General features: G+C 42.6%; 2 protein-coding genes across 4 annotated transcripts in view; both read right to left on the bottom strand.

The window, feature by feature from the left end:
• PRPF39 (pre-mRNA processing factor 39) overlaps positions 1–2,760 on the bottom strand; it is a 44,826-nt gene extending 42,066 nt beyond the window's left edge. For 2 of the 3 annotated variants that reach the window (XR_004000401.1, XM_030562779.1), the window contains exon 1: positions 2,614–2,701. The gene's annotated coding sequence lies outside the window, so the exon portion shown is untranslated. Of the gene's footprint in view, positions 1–2,613 lie in introns of all 3 variants that reach the window. The other variant, XR_004000402.1, reaches the window with a different exon arrangement.
• Positions 2,761–6,054: 3,294 nt separating this feature from the next.
• Positions 6,055–26,305, bottom strand: part of TOGARAM1 (TOG array regulator of axonemal microtubules 1) — a 75,708-nt gene continuing 55,457 nt past the window's right edge. The window contains exons 18-22 of the mRNA XM_030558986.1: positions 25,084–25,202; positions 18,954–19,143; positions 13,015–13,234; positions 12,242–12,328; positions 6,055–7,255 (exon numbers count right to left, since the gene is read on the bottom strand). Coding sequence (XP_030414846.1) covers positions 7,002–7,255; positions 12,242–12,328; positions 13,015–13,234; positions 18,954–19,143; positions 25,084–25,202 — 870 coding nt within the window. The 3' untranslated portion in view covers positions 6,055–7,001. The remainder of the gene's footprint in view (positions 7,256–12,241; positions 12,329–13,014; positions 13,235–18,953; positions 19,144–25,083; positions 25,203–26,305) is intronic.

Below are 26,305 nucleotides of genomic sequence, written 5' to 3'. Positions count from 1 at the left end.
TATATTAACGCCTGTTTTTAAAATGTGAAGTAGTGAACTAAGCCATCATATTATTTTACAAGAGCTTAAATTCTACTTGTCATTTTATTTTTAACTTGCAAAATGAGTGTAGACAAGTGCTGAGGCAGAGCAGTGGCTTACCAGCAGAATAGGAGTTCAAGTTTTGGTAGTGGGAGATCATCCTCTGTGTGGAGCTCAGAGAGAGGGAGAGGAAGCCAATAAATATATGGAGCATAGAAATTCTCCTCTTGTTTTTGAGATTCACTACTGTGGACCATTTGAGCTGATATATGGCTTCATCACCACCAGAACTGCTCAAACAACTCATCAGAACTTGGCTTGGCGTAATTAATATCTGCAGTGTCCAATATATTTTAGACTAAAACTTGTACTTTGAAATTACACAGCAATTTGACTATTACACTGTAGTTTTCCTTTAAAACATTTAATATAATCAGTGCTGCTGCATTAGAACACCAACATCCTATAATATATGCAATCTGGAAGCAGATTTATTTTGCTGAGTTCCAGAGATGTGCCTTCTCTTCACACATGGTCCCCATGCTTCTGTAGCTCTGTGGTACCAGTTACTACTGACAAGATGCTGACTTCGGGACTAAAAAGGCCATTTTGAGAGAAATAAAACTTACTTGCAAAATTCAATAATTTTATTAAGCTTTAAAACTGATATCATTCATGAATTTTTAAATAATCTCCACTGTATCTAATATTATCCTGCAAGAATGCAAATACAATCTCTGTAGTAATTATTTCTTCTTCCATACAGTAACATTTTCCCTTTAAGGAGAAAAACCGTTTACCAATACTATCAACAATATCAAAACGCTACACAAATATAATTTGTTGATGAAGTGAAAAATTACTGCACATTCTGCTCTAGAGTGGACTAACACACACAGTAGGTCCTACATAGTATCACCTATTTAAAGTTTCTCTGGGATTAATATCACCTCAAACCACACACAAAGGTATTTAGTGTATGCAGAATATTCATAATATTGCTTAGGTCTCTTGAAGATATCCATTCAGTACTGAGATCAATTTAAAATTGTCACTGAAAATCAAAGTGGAATTTCATGGGGAAGTTGAATGTTTGACCACTCCTTTCCAACAAGTAATGAAGAAGTAATGAAGTAGGAACACTGTGAACTGTCAGTACAGTACAGATTGTATTGTTACATGGAAACAGATGTTACCAGTTGGAGTTGAATATACTATCTTAGCAAACTCAGAAAACAAAAAAATTTGTAAGTGGTTACAAGAGTACAGTATATAACGGGCGGCCAAACTACAGCTCCTGAGCCACATGCCACAAGCAGCTCTTCTACAGTTGAGTGTGTGACTGGAAAAGCCCTCCCTGCCTCCCCATTCTCCAGCTTGGGGAGGCGGGGAAGGAATTGAAGAGAGCTAGCTCCGGATCTCTGCCTTGCAGCAAAGTAGTGGGAAAGGGGGGGCGGTGTCTTGAGGCTTCAGTCTGCAGGGCACACCTGCCAGGGCTTGGGCTTCAGCAGGAGCACAGCCCCAAGAGGTGCCTCCAGGGGGGCTGAAGCCCTGAGCCCTGGCAGGACCATCCCAGCTCTCCAACTTGTGAGGATTGTCCTCCGCGGCTCTGAGAGTCAGTACTTTTGGCCACCACCCGCTTTCTGCAATCACCCCCAGCCCTTCTCAATTCTCCCCAACCCCCCGTTCCCCAGGCACCACCACCCCCGCTACCCCCTCGGTTCCAGACACCCCCAGCCCTCAATTCCGCCCCCCCCCGTTCCCCAGGCACCACCACCCCCGCTACCCCCTCGGTTCCAGATACCGCCCAGCCCTCAATCCCCCCCCCCCCGCTCCCCAGGTACCCCGCCCCGCTACCCCCTATTCCGCAGACACCCCCAGCCCTCAATCCCCCCCCGCTCCCCAGGCACCCCGCCCCGCTACCCCCTATTCCGCAGACACCCCCAGCCCCCCTCAATCCCGCCTCGCTACCCCCTCGGTTCCAGACACCCCCAGCCCTCAATCCCCCCCCGCTCCCCAGGCACCACCACCCCCGCTACCCCCTCGGTTCCAGATACCGCCCAGCCCTCAATCCCCCCCCCCGCTCCCCAGGCACCCCGCCCCGCTACCCCCTATTCCGCAGACACCCCCAGCCCTAAATCCCCCCCCGCTCCCCAGGCACCCCGCCCCGCTACCCCCTATTCCGCAGACACCCCCAGCCCCCCTCAATCCCGCCTCGCTACCCCCTCGGTTCCAGACACCCCCAGCCCTCAATCCCCCCCCCCGCTCCCCAGGCACCCCGCCCCGCTACCCCCTATTCCGCAGACACCCCCAGCCCCCCTCAATCCCGCCTCGCTACCCCCTCGGTTCCAGACACCCCCAGCCCTCAATCCCCCCCCCCCCCGCTCCCCAGGCACCCCGCCCCGCTACCCCCTATTCCGCAGACCTCCACCCCCCTCAATCCCGCCTCGCTACCCCCTCGGTTCCAGACACCCCCAGCCCTCAATTCCGCCCCCCCCGCTCCCCGCTATCCCGCAGACACCCTCGACCCTCCTCCGCTCCCCAGGCGCGCGCCGTTGCCGAGGCTCAGACCGCACACAGCCCAGCACTCACCTGGCGCCAAGTTCCTGCCATAGGCCCGCTGCGGCCGCACCGGTTCTGCCAGACCCTTCTGGAGCCCGCACTACCCTTGCGTACCAGCCATTCCGAAACGTGACCGGGCATGCGCCGTCACCCCGAAAGGCGAAAGCAAATCACTACGCATGCGTGGAAGGCCCAGACAGAAGCGGCGCGCCCCCTGTCCCGCAGAAAGTATGCGCCAGCGCCTCAACTCTTGCTGTGCGCATGCGTCAGCTAAACGCTGGGCTGAGCTGCTTGCTGGGGGGGGAGTCAGGCTGTGGCTCCGCCCCCCTCGGTGGCTGGCCTCAGGCGGCGACGCTGCACGTGACGAGGCTACGGGGGCCGACGTGTCACCTCACGCCAGGGCGGCTCACTGAGTCCTCAGCTTCGCTCCTTCCCCTCCCCCCCAGCCTGGCTCCGCTCTCCTCAGCTCCCCCCACTGAGCCTGACTCTGTCCCCCCCCACCCCCCCCCCCGAGCCTGGCTCCGCTCTCCTCAGCCCTCCCCCAGCCCCCCTCCCCCCCAGCTTCCCTCAACTTCCCCCAGCCCGGCTTAGCTCTCCTCAGTCTCCCCCTCCCCCCAGGCTTCGGTTCCGCTCTCCTCAGCCCTCCCTCAGCCCCCCCGCCCCAGCTTCCCTTAGCTCCCCGCACCCAGCCTGACTCTGCCTCCTCCACCTGGCTCCGCTCTCCTCAGCCCTCCCCCAGCCCCCCTCCCCCCCAGCTTCCCTCAACTTCCCCCAGCCCGGCTTAGCTCTCCTCAGCCTCCCCCCCCAGCCTGGCTCCGCTCTCCTCAGCCCTCCCTCAACTCCCCCCCAGCCCGGCTTCGCTCTCCTCCCCCCAGGCCTCAGCTCCGCTCTCCTCAGCCTCCTCCCCACCATCCCCTCTCTGCTCTCACCAGCCCCCAGCCCGGCTCTGAGCCCAGTCATCCCTCATCTGCTCCCGCCAGCCCTTCCCCCCCCCCAGTCCAGCTCTGCTCTCCCTAGCCCGCCATAGCTCTCACCAGGCCCGCTCCCCTCTCCCTAGCCGGCCATAGCTCTCACCAGGCCCGCTCCCCTCTCCCTAGCCGGCCATAGCTCTCACCAGGCCCGCTCCCCTCCCAGCCCAGCTCTGCTCCCCAGCTAACAGCAGTAGTTAGCTTTCCACACCCCCAGGGAGCTGTGCCCACTGTTTATCATGCTGACCAGTAGTTTCCTTGTTTGCTGTACTCTCCCCATTAGGTTGTAAGCCTTTTTGGGTAAGGGCTGCATTTTTAAGACTATAAGAACGGCCGTACTCAGTCAGACCAATGGTCCATTTAGCCCAGTATCCTGTTTTGCCCCCGTGGCCAATGCCAAGCACTTCATAGGGAATTAACAGAACAGGTAATCAAGTAATCTATCCCCGTCACCCATTACCAGCTTCAGACAAACAGAGGGTAGGGACACTTCAGAGCATGGTTTTGCATCCCTGCCTATCCTGGGTAATAGCCATTGATGAATCTATCCCCCATGAACTTATCTAGTTCTTTTTTTGAACCCTGTTATAGTCTTGGCCTTCACAACATACCATGGGAACAAGTTCCACAGGTTAGGCGTTGTGTGAAGAAATACTTCCTTTTGTTTTAGACCTTGTCATAAACAGATTGTTAAGGGTTAATGTCTCTTGTACCTGTAAAGGGTTACAAGCAGGGAACTGGACACCTGACCAGAAGACCAATCAGAAGACAAGATACTTTTAAATTTGGGTGGAGGGAAGTTTGTGTGTGTTCTTTGTCCATTGTGTGTTCTTCTCTTGGAGGGTCTGAGAGAGACCAGACATTACTACAGGCTCTCTAAGTTTCTTTTCAAATAGTAAGTAAAAACAGGCGGTTTAGGCTTTTTGATTGTTTTACTCTATTTGCAACTGTGGATCTGGCTGGTTAACTTTTATATGTGCAGTTGCTGGAAATATTTTGATTTGTATTGGTAATGGGGGGGGGAAGTCTCTCTCTGGTGTCTGTAAGCTATAGGACCCTGTAATATTTACATCTTGAAGTTACACAGATAATTCTTTACTTTTTCCTTTCTTTTATTAAAAGATTTCTTTTTTAGAGAACCTGGTTGATTTTTTTTTCCTTGTTTCCCTTGTGTTATTCCAGGGGATTGGGATAACTCACCAGGAGAGATAGAATCTGTTTTCCTTGAATCTGTTTGCCTCTTTGTGGAAGGGAAGGGAGATGCTTCTCTGTATGGTGATTTAAGAGGTTGGATCAGTATCTCAGGATAGCCCAGGGAGGGAAATTCTGGGAGGGGGAAAGGTGGGGGAATGGTTTATTTCTCCTTGTTTTAAGAACCCATGGGATCTGGGTTCTTGGGGTCCCCAGGGAAAGCTGGGGAAGTCAGAGTGCCCCAAAACACTATATTTTTGGGTGGTGGCAATGCTATCAGATCTAAGCTGGTAATTAAGCTTAGAGGATTCAGGTGCTGGTACCTCATTTTCTGAACTCTTAAGGTTCAGATCTGAGAAGGAATGCTGACAGACCTGCTGCCTATTAATTTCATTGGTGAGGCCTAGTTTATGAGTAGTAAATAACACTTCCTTCTTTACTTTCTTCACACCAGTCATGATTTTATAGACCTCTCATATCCCCCTAGTCATCTCTTTTCCAAGCTGAAATGTCCCAGTCTTATTAATCTCTTCTCATAGGGCAGCCATTCCACGCCCCTAATCATTTTGTTGGCCCTTTCTGAACCTTGTCCAATTCCAATACATCTTTTCTGAGATGAGGCAACCAGATCTGCAAGCAATATTCAAGATGTGGGCGTATCATGGATTTATATAGAGGCAACATGATATTTTCTGTCTTACCTAATGATTCCCAATGTTGTTAGCTTTTTTGACTGCCACTGCACATTGAGTGGATGTTTTCAGAGAACTATCCACAATGACTCCAAGATCTCTTTCTTGAGTGGTAACAGCTAATTCAAACCTTCATTTTTGTTGTTTCTGTACAGTACCTAACAATGAGCCCCCATCGGTGACTGGGGGACCTTAGCTCTACAACAATAGATGTCCCCACTCCTCTTGGAAGTAAACATTCATTAAGAGCTGAGAGGCTTGTGTTAAGGAGCTAAAAGTGGGGAATTAAAATCCTGTCAGAAATAATATCTACAACTAATTTTCCACACTTAATTTAGCTCTAGCTATACCTGTAACTGAAGTGGACCACACACACGTTTCCTTGAGCTCACAATTTGAGGGGGGAAAATACAGTTTTACGCTTGTAACCATCTTACTGTTTAGCACTATTACCCATGAAACAGAACCTTGCTTCATGGTAACATTCACCTCTCATGATACCCAGTGTAAAGCAGAACTTCACAGATAACATTAGTCTTTGTTGTATGTTTAGTTGTCCATAAACAATTTTTATCTTTCATCCAACAAAAGGGAGAGAGTTTGAGTGAAACGTGTCACAATTTTACAGAAATAAATCCATTTATTTTTTATAACATTCCTTTTTCTTTTTAAAATGAGTACAGTACTTGTAGCCGGAGAACTCTGAAAAAAGCTATTGAAGACCTGGCACTATGTTGTTGAGAATTACACACCTGGGCTGAGAGATAACACCTTTATAAATATTTGAAAGATAAAGATTAAATTTAGTGTTTTTAAACAAAACTACAGAAGTTACATTCACCACCTGGAATTTTTGTTTGTTTGTTTTTTTTTTTTAAGACAAATGTGTATTTCAAAATCTGTAAAAATTATTCATGTCCTAAATTTTTTTGTAATCATGCTTCATTATAACCTGTTAAAATTTTACATCTGTGCAGCTGATTATGCCCAACTGTCAAACGAATGTTACATCAATGTAACAGGAGCAATAGCAAGCTAATACTGCACAATCATAAGTGGACTGATTTAAGAAATATATATTTTTCACAAATGTCACGCAAACCCCTGTTCTTGGTACCATATACATCACTCAAGGATTTTTTCCACTTACATAAGTAAGGCTAAGTGAGAAAACATGTCAGAACATGATTACATAATAAAAAGTATATTATTCATTACAAATTTCATATCTATTATTACATACAGGGTACTGTGCTGTAATTTCTAAAGAAGAGTGCAAATGAGCAGGACTGACTTCTCTTTAAAGACCTTAGATACTTCCATGTGGCCTGCAAGCAACACTGGTGAGGACAGTTCGTGAGTGTTATACTGATTTGGTGTACATATGCTGGTACAGGACAGTGAGGTGCTCTGCAGATTGTCAGTAAAGGCAGCCATTCTAGTTTTCTACATGAAAGTGCAGGCACTGTGAAAAAGCAACTTTAGAATTGTTTCACTTGTCTTCATGTAAACAGTTATCAGTCTGTCGTATAGTGTATGTATTGATTGATCTACACACACGTTTATTTTAGGTAGCTATATCAAGAAATTCTTCTAAATTCTTTTTGATGTGTGGTGGCTGAGATGCAGCCTGGATTAACAGGCTTTGACCCATTTGTGCAAAAAGTGCTTTTGATAATTTAGCTGTAGCTGTCCGAATATTTCCTCCGGCTCCAGGCAGCGAGCCACTGTTTGTCATGTTTCCTAAGAGATGCCACAGGACAACTAAAACTTTCTGCTCTATAGCATGAGGCTTCCGTGGGTATAGCTCCATAACAAGATCTGAAAGAATTGAGAATAATACAACCATAATTACCATGTTGTAGTACATTGTTTGTATTTTCTTTGCAAATGCAATGACATCTATGAAGCCAATTTAAATAGTATCGCTTGAAAATCATCTCCCCCTCAGAGGCTTTTTACCTTTTTAAAAAAAGTTATATCTGTCTACCACAAGTTAATAATTGTAACCATTCATTAAAAAATCATGTCAGATAAACCTAGAAAAGGGGACACATTTTGAGGTAGGGTTCTTATAACTTCCTTTTCTCATCAGTATTGCAGTTTGTGTGTTAGGATAACTGACAGAGTGCTGGGCAACAGCAGCTGTACCAGCACGCTGACCACTGCATCGCCAATTAAGTCACTCCCAAGTAAGCCTCAGTAGTAAAGCTCAGCCTAATTGACTGGGATGGTCCCAGAAGAGCCCAAAAGGCTAATTAGCCCATTACCCAAGAGGTAGAAAAGGCACAGGAAGGAAGTGCTCAGAGAGAAAGAAAGACTGCCAGGTTTTTCAGGGTCAGAGCCCAGAGAGATCAGATATCTTCTCTCCGCCTGTCTTGGCTCACTGAGCTTTTCAATACAGATCTGCAGAAGTTGGTTTGGGTGCTAGGGAGAACACTTTCAATCAATCGCACCAGGTGTTTGATGAGAGGAAGGTCTGAGCAATTTATGGCTAGAAGACAGAAGAGTGGAGTGATGCTGTCACACAAACCTACTTTCTGAGAAACCTGACAGAGTTCCAGATGTTCTGCAACACTTGGGCATAACAGGTAGAACTAAAAACAATGTGGCAGTACAGAAGCCCTATAATACAAATACCCCTAAATAAAATAATTTCCCTACTTAAGATTTAACGACTTCAAGGCATAAATATTAACGGCATATTTTCATCTTGTCACTAGAGTGCGTAGCTATACAGTGCCGTTAATTTTACTAGATCACCACCACCACCATCATGGGGTTACGGGGGGAAGCCTGATACACAAATGTGCTGGAAATTCAACTTCATATAAAAAATGCATAAGAACAGCCATACTGGGTCAGACCAATAGTTCATCTAGCCCAGTATTCTGTCTTCTGATAGCGGGGTCAGTACCAGATACTTTAGAAGGAATGAACAGAACAGATAATTATCAAGTGATCCACCCCTCGTCACCCTCTCCCAGTTTCTCAGTCAGACGCTAGGAACACCCAGAGCATGGGATTGCGTCCCCAACCATCTTAGCTAATAGCAGAGGTACTCAAAGTTCATTGCACCGTGACCCCCTTCTGACAACAAAAATTACTATACGACCCGAGGGTGGACTGAAGCCCGAGCTCCACCATCCCTGGCAGGGGGGCCAAAGCCCGAGCCCCGCCTCCCAGACAGCAGGGCCAAAGCCAAAACCCTAAGCCCCATCATCCAGGCCTGAAGTCTTTGGGCTTCGGCTTTGATCCCAGGTGCTGGGTCTCAGGCTTTGGTTTCCACCCTGGGGGGACCCCAAAACTTGAGGGCTTCAGCCCTGGATAGTGGGGCTTGGATCTTGGCTTCGGCTTCAAGCCCTAGCAAGTCTGAGGCCAGCCATGGCGACCTCATTAAAAAGGGTTTACTACCCACAGTCTGAGAACCGCTAAATTAATCTAATGATCTCCCACCTCCTTTAGAGTACTGATAACAAAAGATAATTCAGCCAGATATTCATCTAAAGCAGTGGGTTTCAACCAGGGGTACGCATACCCCTGGGAGTACACAGAAGTCTTCTAGGGGGTACATCAACTCATCTAGATAAATGCCTAGTTTTACAACATGCTACATAAAAAGCACTAGCAAAGTCAATACAAACTAAAATTTTATAGACACTGACTTGTTTATACTGCTCTATATACTATACACTAAAATGTAAGTACAATATTTATATTCTAATCAATTTATTTTATAATTATATGGTAAAAATGAGAAAGTAAACAATTTTTCAGTAATAGTCAGCTGTGACACACTTGTATTTTTATGAAAGCAGCAAAGAATCCTGTGGCACCTTATAGGCTAACAGACGTTTTGGAGCATGAGCTTTCGTGGGCGAATACCCACTTCGTCAGATGCATGTAGTGGAAATTTCCACAGGCAGGTGTGTGTGTATGTGTACACACACACACACACACACACACACACACACACACACACACCCCTGCCTGTGGAAATTTCCACTACATGCATCTGACGAAGTGGGTATTCGCCCACGAAAGCTCATGCTCCAAAACGTCTGTTAGCCTATAAAGGTGCCACAGGATTCTTTGCTGCTTTTACAGATCCAGACTAACACGGCTACCCCTCTGATACTTGTATTTTTATGTCAGATTATGTAAGCAAATAATTTTGAAGTGGGCTGAAACTTGGGGGGTACTCAAGATAAATCAGAGTCCTGAAAGAGGTACAGCAGTCTGGAAAGTTTGAGAACCACTAATCTAGAGGTTTTTTTGCTTGGAAATTGGATATCCCTCAGATCTGTCCACAATAGAAACAACCAACCTGGTAGATTTTCTAAATGGCTTAATCCTGTCCAAGTAAAAGCTAATACCCTCCTGACATCAAGTGTATGTAATACCACATTCTCCTCATTCAGATGTGGTTCAGGAAAGAAAACTGGAAGAGGAGTAGAATGGTTAACATGGAAGTCACACGCCACCTTTGGTAAGAATTTGGGATATGGCTGCAGTAGGACACTGTCCTTGAAGAATACTGTGAATAGGGGGATATGCCATCAGATCCCTAACTCCCCAACTCTTCAAGCAGAAGTAATGGGTGCTGGGAAGGCCATTTTCGTGGATAAGTCAAGTAGAGACAGGTTGCCATTGGCTCACAGGAAGGTTTGTAAGGCATCTAAACACCAAGTTGAGGTCCCAAACCTGGGCAGGATGTTTGACTCATGGAAAGAGATTTTCCTAACCTCTTGAGAAATCTCATCATCATCAGATGTGCAAACACTGAAAAGCTCTCCACCAGAAAATAGAAGGCCATAATAGCTACCAAAATTTACCATACTGGAACTCAAAGACAAACCTGTCTTTGTAAGTTCTAGGATGTAATCTAGCATACCTGACAGAAGAGGACACAGGTGAAAGGTGTCTTAGGTCACACCAGTGATTGAATCTCATCCACTTTTGTAGTTGAGTATTATGGGTAGACAGCTTTCTACTACATAATATTCTTCTCACTTCCTCAGAACAGGTTGTTTCTAACCCCACAAATCAATTAGCCATGCTTTGAGGCAAAGAACTCTGAGGTTTAGGATTAAGAATTTGACTAGCATCCTGAGAGAGAAGATGAGGGATGGTGGGGAGGATGATCAGTTGACAAGCAGCCAACTGGATGAGGTAAGGAAACCATGTCTGTCTTGACCACATTGAAACCACCAGAATAACTCTGGTCTTGTCCTTCCTTATCTTGATCAATACCTTGGATATTAGAGGAGTTGAAGGAATTGCATACAACAGACCTGACATCCAGCAAAGGAGAAATGCATCTCACAAGGGAGTGGCCCAGTCCCGCTCTCAAGCAGAACTGAAGCACTTCCTGTTTCTAGCCAGGGAAAACACGTCTATCTGCAGGACACTCCAACATTGAAATAGTCAGTGGAGTATAATGGGTCAGACGCTGAACAGAAGGAGTTCATCATGAGGCGGCACCATTTAATTTCTCTTTTCTTTCTAGCTCTCAATTTGAATGCCAGGCTAAAATTACACTTTTAGGGGATATGTGACTCTCCAAGGCAACAGATTCATGCTGGAAGGCTCTCCCAGTGTAAGGCAATATTTAAAACCCAGAGCGCCAGGCATATCCTCCCAGCAATCTAAACTTCTCCTCAGGGAAATAAGCTGAAAGAACAATGGTCCTTACACATACACATGCGCAAAAATTAACTATGATTCTTAGCTTAATAGTAGTAGTAGCAGTAGTAGTAAAGTAAAACTATGAAAAAACCCTACAGTTGAGTTAAGCTCAATGTGGACATTTCTTAGGCTCCTCTTCAGGCCAAGGCAGTTGAGAAGGAACAGAGGTTGGTTTACCTGCACAACTGTATAAAACCAAAGTGCAGAGCACAAGGCAGAGTAAAGCACACGTGCAGGTGGAATGGGCACTGCTACCTAAAGTCTCTGATCGAAGGCACATGGGGTACATGCGCACTTGAAGTGGAGCACCCCTAGGGACACTACTCAAAGGAGGAGGATAACTTACATCTCCTAGTGAAAGGTCTGGGAAAATCTGAAGACAAGATGAGGATGGGAGGGGGGTTCCTGTGTAAGCATTAGAATATAATTGATATATTAACCAATCAGACACAAGAAGGGGAGATTGTAGTTTACATGACTAATGTGCAAAAAGAACAGGAGTACTTGTGGCACCTTAGAATAAAATTTATTTCAGCATAAGCTTTCGTGGGCTACAGCCCACTTCTTCGGATGTATGACTAATGTGCTCTAAGATTACTCCAAAGGTTCAGAAGGGGGAAACACACAGCGCCACACATGACAGAGGAGTAAGCAAACCTCTCCTACAGCTCTCAGTCTTCTGGCTTGTTCCACAAAGATGCAGAGGGCTGCCTGTGCTGATCACGTGCTGGATCAGGATTCAAGTGACAATATGACCTATTTCAGTTATGGAAACACATTGACAGCACAATCCAAGATGAAAACTAAATTAGCAGTTTAGCAAGAACCACTGAAGTTACACTATCGTTTACGTTATTATTTGGCTCCCTTTGCAGGAGTATCTGACCAACAAATGTGTCTGCCCCTTTGGCTTAAAAATACTATTTCTTCTGACAGAGAACATGCGGCATGAGAATCACTGCATGGGCTATGCGCATGATTTCTGTGGCTGCAGGGCACATCTGTCAAATGTGATACTACTGCTGTTTGACAAACAACCACTTGCATCAAGAAGTGAGTTTGGCAAATGAGAATAGAATACAAGTAAAAGTGAACTTGCAAAGCAATATGTAACTTTACCAGCAAGCTTTTCAGTCATGTCTTGTTTTGCTTTTCCATTCAAAAACTGGGCCTTTGTGCAGAATGGTTGGAGAAGCAAGTAATTATCTAAATTCAAAGAATAAAAGATGTTAAAAACCATCAGAATAATCACATTTATACAACAGAAAAGTATGTAGACAAGTTAAAATGACTTTATAAAATAAAATCTTCAGTTCACAATTTATTAAAATAAAACTACTGAACCAAAGTGACTTAAGGTAGAAAGTCTATTTTTTTCACTGAAGATTAAAGGATTATTTTAACTTGTGAATTTTTATAAATAGTTACAAGAGAACTGATTTCTTGTAAGGACTAATTACTACATACTGCAGAGAGTTAGAAATGTACATGGCAGCTAAAGCCATGAACATCTACCTTCCTGCCCATTGGCTTAGTCCTCAAAGTCGCTTAAGACTTTCAAATTCTATAAAAGTCATTACAGGTAGGGACACTCAGCCATCTCAGCAGGAGAGCCACAATTTGCAGGCCTGGGCCCTTCTTGAGTTATATAAATTGACTTACAGCAACATTGTTGCATCAGTTTATGTGCTGATCAGGGCAAACAGCAGTAAGTGATGTGAATGTGCAAAGTGAAAAAGGAAATAGTTAGCCTCTCTGTTTTTTCATACTTCCCAAAGTCAATCTATGCTGAGCTTATCAATATACTTAAACCCTCTCCTACCCACCACACATATACAATGGCTTGGTAGACACAGTTTTATAAAGACTGGCTACTTCAAACAGTTAATTACCTAAATGTTGACAAAGAGCTTGAATAACATTCGTGGCAGCAGCATAGATCCCTGGATTCTTGGAGTTCAGGTTGTTGTCTACCATGGCTGGAATCAACATGTTGATAACAGGTGATAAGTTCTCTTTCAGCAAAGGAATCATCTTGTACATTGTCTCTAGAGCTACCTGATTTACTTTGCTGTTGGAGTCATGTAAGCGAGACTTGAAAGCGTCAAAGATCTGAAAAAGTGTACAAATATCACAGGAGTTAGAAAAGTTTCATGTTTTCTAACATTATTTGAGTAACTTGAGTTGTGCATTTTACTCAAATACAATTTTGATGTGCAATTATCTGGGATTTTATTCTTTTTATCAAGGTAAAATGGAGTTTGATATTTTTATCAATTTTATCTCAGTTCATATGTATTCTAGCCATTCCCAGACAAGGCAATAAGGTTACACTAGCCTTCTGTAACTTTTGATCTGATATGCTACTGATTTTTTTAAACAAGGCTACCCATTGAAACAGACCGAATCCCTAGATTTTGCATGAAAAAGAGTAGAGTATCCCCTCTCATAACATTTTAGAGCAATGTTTGTGCAGTGTTTAGCACAGTGGGGCTTTGGTCTATAATTTCAACCCCTACATGCTACGACAACACAAATGATAAAGAATAAGTAGGCCAAAGTGGTTTTTGCCTTCCTGAAGCAAAGACAAAACAGAAACAATAACTATTTCTATTTATAGACTTTTAAGGCCAGAAGAGATTATTATGACCGCGTACTCCAGTGGTTCTCAAGGGGTACGTGTACCCCTCAGGGTACGCCAAGGTATTCCTCATCTAGATATTTGCCTAATTTTATAATAGGCTACATAAAAAGCACTACTGTAGTCAGTACAAACTAAAACTTCATACAGACACTGACTTGTTTATAACTGCTCTATATACTATACACTGAAATGTAAGTACAATATGTATATTCCAATTGATTTATTTTATAATTATATGATAAAAATGAGAAAGCAAGCAATTTTTCAGTAATGTGTGCTGTGGCACATTTGTATTGTTATGTCTGATTTTGTAAGCAAGTAACTTAAGTGAAACTTGGGGGTACACAAGACAAATCAGACTCCTGAAAGGGGTACAATAGTCCAGAAAAGTTGAAAGCCACTGTTCTAGTCTGACCGCCTGCATAACACAGAACCTCACTTAGTAATTTCTGTATTAAACCCACAATTTTTGTTTGAGCTAAGGCGTCTCTGGGACACTGACAGAACAGCCAGCTTGTGGGTGACCCATAACAACTTAACAAGAGGCACCGAAATGTAATCAAGACAATCTATTTGTATGTGGATTTCAAAGAGATGTACTAGACCAGAATCATTAACCCATTTATTCGTAGTAATAGAAATCAAGGGTAGATGCTAAGTGTATGTGTCTGTGTTTACCAGTATCTTGTTAGAAGCTTAACAATCTAATTAGCTGTAGATGCTAAATCCTGTTCCCATCTTATAATTAGGGCTGTCAAGCGAATACAAAAAATAATTGTGATTAATCGCACAATAAAAAATCACAATTAATCACACTGTTAAACAATAAAAGAATACCATTTATTTAATTATTTTTGGATGTTTTCTACATACATTTTCAAATATATTGGGATTTCAATTACAATACAACAAAGTCTGCAGTGCTCACTTTATATTTATTTTTTATTACAAACATTTGTGCTATTAAAAACAAAATAGTATTTTTCAATTCTCCTCATACAAGTACTGTAATACAATCTATCATGAGAGCTGAACTTACAAATGTAGAATTATGTAGAAAAAAATAACTGCATTCAAAAATAAAACAATGTAAAACTTTAGAGCCTACAAGTTAACTCAGTCATACTTCTTGTTCACTCAGCCACTCAGACGAACAAGCTTGTTTACATTTTCAGGAGATAATGCTGCCTGCTTCTTGTTTCCAATGTTATCTGAAAAGTGAGAACAGGTGTTCACATGGCAGTGTTGTTGCAGGCGTTGCAAGATATTTACGTGCCAGATGTATTAAAGATTCATACTTCAACCACCCTTCTAAAGGACATGCATCCATGCTAATGAGGGGTTCTGCTTGATAACTATCCAAAGCAGGGCAGATTGATGCATGTTCACTTTCATCATCATGAGTCAGATGCCGCCAGCAGAAGATTGATTTTATTTTTTGGTGGTTCAGGTTCTGTGTCATCATCTGAGACTGCTATAACATGAAATATATGCACAATGTGGGTAAAACAGAGCAGGAGACATACTATTCTCCCCCAAGGAGTTCAGTCAAAAATTTTATTTTATTTTTATTTTTATTTTTTTAAACAAGCATCATCAGCAGGGAAGCATGTCGTCTGGAATGGTGGCCAAAGCATGAAGGGGCATACGAATGTTTAGCATACGTGGCATGTAAATATTTTGTAGCCAGCATTGCAAAAGTGCATGCTACGCCTGTTCTCACTTTCAGCTGACACTGTAAATAAGCAGCCCGCAGCATTATCTCCCGTAAATGTAAACAAACTTATTTGTCTTAGTGATTGATTGAACAAGAAGTAGGACTGAGTAGACTTGTACGCTCTAAAGTTTTACGTTGTTTTGAGTGCAGTTATGTAACAAAAAAAATCTACATTTGTAAATTGCACTTTCATAGACTCTAGGACTGGAAGGGACCTCGAGAGATCATCGAGTCCAGTCCCCTGCCCTCATGGCAGGACCAAATACTGTCTAGACCATCCCTAATAGACATTTATCTAACCTACTCTTAAATATCTCCAGAGATGGAGATTCCACAACTTCCCTAGGCAATCTATTGCAGTGTTTAACTACCCTGACAGTTAGGAACTTTTTCCTAATGTCCAACCTAAATCTCCCTTGCTGCAGTTTAAGCCCATTGCTTCTTGTTCTATCATTGGAGGCTAAGGTGAACATGTTTTCTCCCTCCTCCTGATGACACCCTTTTAGATACCTGAAAACTGCTATCATGTCCCCTCTCAGTCTTCTCTTTTCCAAACTAAACAAACCCAATTCCTTCAGCCTTCCTTCATAGGTCATGTTCTCAAGACCTTTAATCATTCTTGTTGCTCTTCTCTGGACCCTCTCCAATTTCTCCACATCTTTCTTGAAATGCGGTGCCCAGAACTGGACACAATACTCCAGTTTCATGGTAAAGAGATTGCATTACGGTATTGTATGAGGTGAATTAAAAAATACTATTTCCTTTGCTTTATCGTTTTTACAGTGCAAGTATTTGTAATAAAAATAAAGTGAGCACTGTATACTTTGTATTCTGTGTTGTAACTGAAATCAATATATTTGAAAATGTCAGAAAACATCCAAAAATATTTAATAAATTTCAATTGGTATTCTATTGTTTAACAGTACGGTTAAAACTGTGATTAATTGCGATTAATTTTTTTTAGTTAATCGTGAGTTAACTGCGATTAATCGACAGCCCCACTTATAATCCTTCATTACTATATTCCATGGACTTCAAGATCAAAAGAGGATATCATCATTTAGATGGGACTTGTGGTATAATATTATTATTGTCCTAATCTCTCCTTGAAACCTGTAATTCCACATAGTAAACCACTTGGGATCCATCTTGTTAGTTTGAATGGCTAATTGCCTTATGTGAATGAATGCAACTAGTTTACCTGTGTATGCACAGGAAAACAAGCATCAAAGTAACTATATGCACTGCCTATTCTTTCTCGGGAAAGGTCCTGCTATGATAAAGGTCCTGCTTGTCAGCTTGCTAGGGAGTTATAAAGGAAATTCATGTTCAACTGGTTTTCCACCTTGACTCGCAAGTCCTTTTCAGAGTCACTGCATACAGTCCCCATTCTGTAGGTGTGGCCTGCATTCTTTGTTCTTAGATTAATTACATTCTTACAACTGGCTGTATTAAAATACATATTGTACAAATGAACTGTGGGAATGAAGAACAATATTTGTGCTTTGCAGTGTAAGTAATAAAGGGTTAAATTAGTTTTAAAAGAATACAAGTCACATAAAGTGCAGGTCTGTTAGCAGTTGTGGGAAGGCCTTGAAAGTATGCAGCTTAAATTGAAAAACTGGACTTGAAAGCTAACTGATAAGATAGAAGGAAGAAGAGGCCTAAATTATCAGGAATAGTTAATAATAAGGAAAGATTATATGAGTTGAACCAGCAATGACCCCAAACCACCAAAACCTGTTTTTTAGCTAGTTAGCCCTTAGCAATGACATCACTTATTTGTTACTGGCTAAAAAAGGATAAGCTTTTGAAGGGTTCATTGCTAGTATTTAACCGAGCTGGCCAATATTGGTGTAAGCATCCCCTGGGTTAGCTCTTTTGTAAGTGTTTTGATCAAATGTTTATAAATGTTTTGTTACAGTTTGAATGAAGTAGTTGCCTACTATTTAGGCTATTAGATGTGTTTAGAGGAATGGTATAGCTATCATTCAGCCTTTGGATTTAACAAAGGAATTTACAGTTAAGCTATTGTCTGGTGGAATCCTACATTACTAATACCTATGATAATAAATTCCAATGAGACCTCACCTTACCAAGCAATCCGGATCAATCTGTATAACTGACTTTACCCCGTCATTATTTACCACTCTAGTCATTTATGTCATCTGCAAATTTTACCAGCAATGGTTTTGTATTTTCTTCTAGATCACTGATAAGGATATTTTATAGCATTGGCCAAGAATCGATCCTGCAGGACTCCATTAAAAGTAAAGGAATTCTGCTAGGGTTTTAACCTAATCTATTTTAGGCTGCTATTTTCCCCTTCAAAAATGGCATTCCTGAGTAAGTAGACTGGATGTAGCTACGTCATTGATACTAACAAATTAACTCTTGGGAAAAAAATAGAAACAGAGCTCATCTCCTTCAAATCCCCAAACAAGATAAGACAGACTTTGCAGAACTATGCAGAACAGATGGTACGGAGGAAGCTGAGGAAGTCTGGCAGTTGCTGATGGGGAGGACTCTGGGGGAAAAGGGGTGCTGAATGGCTGACATCTCTACTGAGAGGGATTAAGGTTGTGGAGTAGTGTCTTGTTTGGTGATTGTTCTAGGGATGAGGCAGGCATCTTGGGAGGGGTGTAATAAATGGTGTGGCATATCAGATGCATTAACTTTTTATTTCCTTGCTTTTTGCATTTTGTGTAAGTTATGCTCTGTACAGAGCAATCTTAATTCACACACAATATAGGGTTTTTTGGGTACTAATTTTGATCGCACATCTCTCTTATATGTTTTCCTTGCTTTTTAGAGTTAAGATCTTCAGGCAGGTATCATGTCTTCCTTTATACAAGGCCTAGCATAATTATGCCCCGATCAAACTACCACAATAGAAATAAGCAAGCCACTGCAAAGATTGCTTAAGCTGCTCAGGAGTTCTTTAGATTGATGTAGTCTACAGCTTCCTAAAATAAGATTTGGCAAAAGGCAAGTGCTCACACAGTGGCAGCAGAATTGTAATAAAAAGAAAAGAGAAAATCCAAACTGGGGAATAGATTTTTGTTTAACTCTCACAAAGATTTAACTTGGAATTAAGATGAGAATAAAATTGTTATAACTGGAAAATACACTCCAGGATTAATTCTGCAATCAGGTCTTTGGCCTTCCCCAGTCCTACCAATCCCTTCTTTTTAAATCTCTACCTAAGAGACAGCTCTAAGCGCCTCTTTCTTTTCCCATTTGTTCCCAACTCTTTTTGTACCTCACCATCTCCTCATTAGCCAGGCCTACCCTACTCTCCACTTGCTCTGGGACTCTCCTGTTTGTCAGATTTTCATAATAAGAGAACAAACCAAAGTTTTTAGTAGTGAGAATCTCTGAAGCAGTACATTCTTATCAAGGCTTTTCCTACAGAGAATCAGGATGACGCTTAATGGGCCTTGAAAGAGGATGTTTTTATATACAGTTACCTTCACAATGTTCGCAACAACGAGGTCTTGATTGTTCTCTGTGTCTGATAACAATTGTTTAATTCCATTAATTCTGTCCCGGAAGTCTTTTGCATTCAGTAAGCTTGTAATGACCTTAACATATTCTGCACTTTCTAGTGAATTACGAGCAACCGGTTTTCTTGTAATTTCATGTGCTTCTGTAATCTCTCTGTTGGGGTACCAAAAAAAAAAAACACAACGGGATTAGAGTTATTCGGTTAACATTCAGACCAGCTGGAACAATAGCCTGATGTTTACAGGTAGTCAACTTTCTCAGTATCTATTTTATAAAGATTTCAAATATGCGTCTCTGGAATTTAATCCTCCCCAACACTAAACTCCATGCCCATGTGTGGCTTCCAGAGAGAGAATCCTGCTTGCTAACATACGTCCCAGTGAATGGGATCCACCACTGTAGCTGGACCCCTCCTACTTTGTCAGTAATCTGCCTGTCCTTCCCTAGCCCATAGGAGCTGCGCTAAATGGCTCTCTTCTGGGTAGCATTCCCGTACTCATGTCTAGCAGGCATAAAAACCTCTTCCATCAGGCAAAATCAGCTCAGTGTTTGCTTCCAGCAAAGAAAGTGCAAGTTTTATAGTGAAAGCAATTTCCCTGCTTCCTGATTAACAACAACAAACCAGGGCCCTCAGGCTAGGGTGAACAGAGTTTAACTGACAGTTTTTTGAAATGGGATCTTAATGACCAGGTTCAAATTAGCCAGCATCACATTTTCATTCTGGGGAATGGAAATGAAAGAGGATTCTCTACAGTAGGCTATGGCTAGTCCAACTCCCACCACACACAGCCCTTTTAAAACATGTCTCAGATAAAACAGGTATCTTGCTCTTTCACAGGCTCTGTTATTTCCCTCATTCTGTTGTCTGAAGTACAGATTTTAAACCCTTTCCCCCCCCCCCACCCAAACACCTATCTAAACCATCAGCAAATCAAGAGGAGGATGAGATCCGGGTGGGGGGAGGGGAGGGAAACAAAGAAATGGCTGCATGATAGGAAGTGTAAGTGGGAAACAGACACCCAAAGAATAGTAATAATTAATACCTGGCATTTCTCAAGGCAGAATTCTGCAGTAATGGTGCAAAGCACAGCAACAGCACTAATAGCAACTAGGGTCTGCTGGGTCTACTGGGCTGGGCACAAGTCTGGGAATCAGATCTGCCTCCCAGTCTTAATCACAGCAGCAAGTCATTCTGCCTGGTCAGTTTCTCCATCTGTAAAATGGAGCTACTGATGCTACTACTCCCTTTTTGTAAAGTACTTTGGGTGGGAGCCACAAAGGGATTTAGGTGTTGCCATGGTGAGTGTCACAGCACCTAGAAAATCACAGGAACACACCGTGATCCACAAAGCCCAGTTAGATGCACAGGGAGGGAGAAGTGCCTAAGAATGCCAACCATTCTACAGCCAAACTGCATTGAGGCACCTGTCAGTTTAGCAATTCCCAGACAGGAACTCACCCCTAGAATCAGATAGCTGAGGCACATACTTCATGGATCCTATCCTTGGAGAGCTAGAAAATGCAATCCACCAGCTAGGCATGACCATACACGGCAATGCTTTAGATCAATGCTGCAGGACATTTTAACATAGCTCCTTATGTCCTCAGTGAGATCTCCTGAGGGAAACAGTGGAAGCCCTATTGGTTGGCACATTTAAAATATGTCTGGACCAAATATTAATAAATGCCCAAGTGGGCACAATCCTGTGCTGGCAGAGTGAAGGACTGGATGGTCCAACTGGTCTTTTTAATCTCCAGAGTCTGTGATTGACAAACACTGAATCCGTAAGTGTCCAGTGTGAGTGGAGAGGGGACTGGTGTTTGAGGGACATGACCAGTGCAGACTTGTTTACTAAGAAGCCTGGGTACTGCAGGAGCAGGCAGCATGGCTGCATAGACTGGGCACTGGTCTGGGAGTCAGAGACAGAAACTGAGCTCACCACTGCTACCACTCACCCAGCACATAATCTTGAGCAATCCATCAAAACGTTGTGTCTCAGTTTCCTCATCAGTAATTACACTTACCTGTGTTTGTGACATGCTCTGAGATCTGTCAGTGACAGGTGTGATCTCAGTGCTGAGTATTTCTAGGTCTAGAAAAAGTCTAGATAAAGACTGTAACACCTTGAGGCTGCACTCCTAAGTCAGTCTAAATCAGAAGCACAATAAAGATGCCAGTGGGGGATAGCTTAGGGAGAAGGAGGAGGACTGCAAGAGGCTGACACAGAGAACAAACCACGCTTGCTGCACTTACTCCTTGCATATCACTTCTGTTTCACTAGATTCCTGTTAGCCTGGGTGTCCTTAGCAGGTGAATTCACAGCAGCCCAGCACCTCACCAAGGAAAGAGCCTCTTAGCTGTGGTGTCCCCAGGCAGCACTTCCCCGATGTCTGAGGTAAACAACAGCCCTGCGCTGATCAAAACATTACATACAAATCTGCCGACTGGTGATTTCACAATTAAGCCATCAATCCTTGCTGCTTTTAACCTCACTCGAGGACATGCAGGTATTAGTCCATTGCAAAGGCCACAAGTAATGTTTCCTGCCATCTCCACTTGGCTAGGAGACTCCATGCCATTCCTGGCAGACAAAGACCCGGCCTCAGTTATTCAGGCCTTCACTTCTTGGCTGGACGACAGCAACGTGATATACCTATGCACAAAATTTTCAACACTTGGGAAACTCCAATTAATACAAAACGCTGCAGCACATCTCCTACGCAACACGGATTACTGTGAGCACGACTCCTCTCCTCCACTCTCAACTATAGCTTCCCATAGAATTTCAAATCAAGTTCAAGGTGTTGGTCCTTATCTTCAAATCACTCTATGGCTTGGGCCCAGATCTACTATACCGTCAAAAGCTCCAGGGTAAAGACTGCGGTCAACAGCTGCATTCCTTTGGCACAATGGAACTCTTAAAAATAAAACTAAAGCTCATCTGTGTGGGACACAAAATCTTCTCCTAGAATGGTCCAAGATCAGGGAATGAACTTTGTCAAGAACTAAGAACCATCACAGATCTCACCACTTACTGCATTTCTCTGACCTGCCTTCTCTAATAATCATGTAGCAACAGGTATATTTATTTAATAAATATATTTTAATAAAAGAACAAAACCCCACCAAAGCAAGACGAGACATTACACTACACGAGCTTCTCGTTCTGGAGAGAGGATGAAAGGAAAAACACCATGGCAGATGCATAATCACCTTCCATATTGCTTTAATAGAGGACGCTCAAATAGTATGGTGATGAGTTTGGTATAAAAACCTATACAGAACAGAATTTGTGATGAGTTCACCTATCCCTTGGAACATCCAACTATATCCAGGAGTAAATGGGGACACTGCCTGAATGGGTTGGTTCTGTCAACATACTAAACAAAATTCTGGAAACATCCAGTAAGTGCAACTACTGCCCCAGTGAAGAGCAGGGAAAAGACTGGAAAACTCATGAGACCTTCTTTGTAGCCCCTTTCAGAATGCTCCTAGCGTCATCTCACTCTGAAGACAGTCTTCCTTCACTTCAGCCAGAAGAGTGAGTGAGTGTCGAGCACTTAAGGCTGACCCTCCTTACTGACTTTCAACAGGGTCATGGTGGTGTGGAAAACTCACACCAAATTCTGTGACGAGACGTAAGTTTCAGAGTGGCAGCCGTGTTAGCCTGTATCAGCAAAAAGAACAAGGAGTCCTTGTGGCATAAGTATTAGCTGTGATATTGAGGCTGTAAGCGCTTAGGCTACCAGTGCAAAAAGCATCATGTAAAAGTTGCTGGTGCCAGATTTGATAGTGTCCTCTTCATTGCCTTTCTTCTGCTGCCTGACCCCAGGGCATGGTGCCTGTTCGAGGGAGTGCTGGCCAATGCCAACTCTTTCATAGCCACTTGGGTGGTGGTCGTTTCCTCTGGATCCGAAGTGACCGGTATGTATTGTTCAACCATATGTAACTTGAGCCAAGCCTCCCTGGACTGCGGGTCCTGGAGGAAAACAATCAACACACCATGCACTTTGGGATACAGCACTCCGACAGGAAGAATAGGCAATGGCTGTGTCTGTCAGTGAGGGGAATGATGCCAATGCACAATTTGAACCCTGATGGCTTAGAGTCTGTCATGTTAGCACAAAGAGCCTCACCCCACCACACGGGTGTGGGGAACTACTCTTTTCTTCCTGCAACATCCAAAGTAAAGAAAATAGGGGATAAGAGTGAAGATAAATTCTCTACACTGAAGTAATCAATAAAATGATGAATTTGAAGTGCTATAGTAATGGGTTAGACACTTGCTTGGTTCTCTCTCGCTGCCACAGGCAATTCAAGGGAACAGAGATGTCTGCAGCCACCCTTTATGACCTTCACATGTGGCTCCAGTGGATAATGCTATTTAAAAGACTCCAACCTTGTACACATGAGGTGCATGTATACCTGCAGGGGGATCTACACTGACACATACTCAAAGAAGAATTATATTTAACATAGGAACAATAAAATGTTACAAATTCATGTGCAATTCCTTTTACTCGGTATACTTTTAATATTGCTTCTTGGACCTCTACCTTTCTTCTCTTTTTTCAAAATAGTTTCTAATGGTATGTCTACAAAGCAAGTGAAGGTGCGATGGGTTTGTACTCAGGTTCTAGCCTATGCTGAAGACCGTACTGTCACAGCTTTAAAACTATTGTTACCCACACTGGCTAGACTAAAGCTAGCATAAGTATGTCTACCTGTGCTACAATCACACCTTCATCTGCTGTGTAGATGTAGCCTAAAAGAGATGATTAAAACAGGAAGGAAAACTATTATACTTTCCATGAGTATCCAAAATATCAAACATCACATTTCAATCCAATGTGGAGTCCATGCTCTGTGTATTATATATAAATGATTTATATTTCAAATGGTTACTCTTCTACATGGCCATGTTTACAAATTAGGAAACAGATTAAAGGCAAAACAGCTGTTGAATATTTGGTACACAGACAGCAGATATTTTGGATACAGAAAAAAGTTATCTATCTAGCATATGTAATGCAATTTTCCATATATAATTTAGTACGCTGTATGTGTGTATTAGCTCAGGATCTATACTGCTTTACTGGGTGCTCAAGAGTATTGACTAATTGGTTTGCTACAGTTTATATGCCCTCAAGGGTCCAGAAACTGTTTGCTTCTACTTCCAATTTGTTTTACGCCTGTAGTTTTAAAATGTATTTAGCCACACCTAACTTTGTGACATTTCCTAACAATTATCAGTATTTTGAATAAGTATCTGTCTTCTCAATGCTTGGGGTAGTAGCTCCCAGAATGTAGCATTCCCCTTGTGAGTCTAAATAGTTTATACCAATGATGAATCTGGCTTGTCAAAAACACAAGGGTCAGTATTATAATAATTAATCTGAGAGTTGTGTAAACCTGAGGCATACTTCTCTATTTTTATCATGTGACAATACTGCCATTTAGTGATTTTTATCAGACACATTATCCACTGACCAGCTCAATTACTTATGGACTAACAGGGTATAATCAGAATACTGTTGACAAGAGTTCAAAGAGCCATTGTAGAATTTATATGCGACTTATTTTAATTGTTTTGCATTAGCCTCCCAGCCAATAATTTAACTTCTCCAGTGGAGTTTAGCCATTATCAGATTAATGATTAAACACTATAAAACATATGTACTGATATTCTTACTGATATGGTCCTCCACTAAGAACTTCAGTTAATCCAATGTCATGCACAGAAAAAGTAAAACCTTTAAACTACATTGACAGTAATAGTGAAGCACTGTATGTGAACAAAAGGCATGACAAATGCTCCTTCATAAGATGTGTGTTTTCATAGGCAATAGGTGAGTTAATTAACACCCAACTTCACAAAGCAGTAAGTTAGCTATTAGTAAGAAGTGACAGCCTAACTAAAAGTATTTACTTAGACATATCAAGTTCTACCAACTTTTTTTTTTTTAAGTTCCATTCAATTCTGACACATATTTCCATGAACATTGCTACACTCTCCCCCCAGTGGTACTGCAAAGAATATTCCCTGGAGATTAATTAATAATAGAGTATGCAATTTAGCAAGACAAGTCTACCTTTCGGTGATATTGAGAGCATCTCTCGAAATGGATGATGACCTTGAATGTCCAGTGCTGCCAGTATGAGAACGTCTTCCTTTGGCTGACGGTGTGTCTAGAGGAATCTCTCCAAGGCCCTGCAAATATGACAGTAAATAGGAAGTTATCCAGTACTGTCCTATGGTGTTGGAAGCTCTTTAATAGCAAGCCCAGTGGTTGATCAAACTGCAGTAGCAAATAGTTCACTTGTTACAACCGAAGCAATTACAGATTAGATTCGCTTTGTGTCTTTTCATTAACACAATCTGTTTCGACTGTACTCCAAAGCAATAACATTTTACATTACAAAATAAAATGACCACTTATCCGCAGTATTAACATTATTCACTATTGCGAAGATTCAAGACTGTAAACTCACTATTTATTCATATTAATTAAATTCACATAAGTAGGAAAGATACGTAAAACACTGCTATTTCACCTCATTTCCTTTTTTAAGTTATCCCCTCCTCCAGCCTTCCTGATTTATATGCCAAAGTTACATCCACTGGTGATAGCCAAAACTATCCAAAGCTAAACTCCATCAACTGCCACTGCTTGATCCCTGTCCAGGTTTAAGTCCTCAAAGGAGGAAGTCACAACAGACTTTTCCCCTATGCAGTTTATTGAAAGTGATGAGTCAAACTGCCATCTTCACATTTAGAAGCTCCTAATTATTCTGCAATTATTGGGTTAAATGTCTGAGTTGTGCAAATACCTAGAATAAGGAGTTTTTTTCTATTCTATTAAATGTGTTACAAATTTCGGTGCCAACTATCAAATTTCTAATTCTTCCTTTTGGGAAGCTGCTAACTACTTGGTTTTATGGGGCAATTTTAAATTAATCCACTTGTTTTAAGAAAAGACGGTTACTCACCTTTGTAACTGTTGTTCTTCGAGATGTGTTGCTCACATCCATTCCAGTTAGGTGTGCTCACCGCGCGTGCACGTTCGTCGGAAACTTTTTACCCTAGCAACTCCAGTGGGCCGGCAGGTCGCCCCCTAGAGTGGCGCCGCCATGGCACCCGATATATACCCCTGCCGGCCCGCCCGCTCCTCAGTTCCTTCTTGCCGGCTACTCCGACAGTGGGGAAGGAGGGCGGGTGTGGAATGGATGTGAGCAACACATCTCAAAGAACAACAGTTACAAAGGTGAGTAACTGTCTTTTCTTCTTCAAGTGATTGCTCACATCCATTCCAG

The sequence above is a fragment of the Gopherus evgoodei genome, chromosome 4 (genome assembly GCF_007399415.2).
Source record: "Gopherus evgoodei ecotype Sinaloan lineage chromosome 4, rGopEvg1_v1.p, whole genome shotgun sequence".
Taxonomy (NCBI): domain Eukaryota; kingdom Metazoa; phylum Chordata; order Testudines; family Testudinidae; genus Gopherus; species Gopherus evgoodei.
Note: the sequence above shows the minus strand (reverse complement) of the source record. Positions and strands in the feature narration are given on the sequence as shown.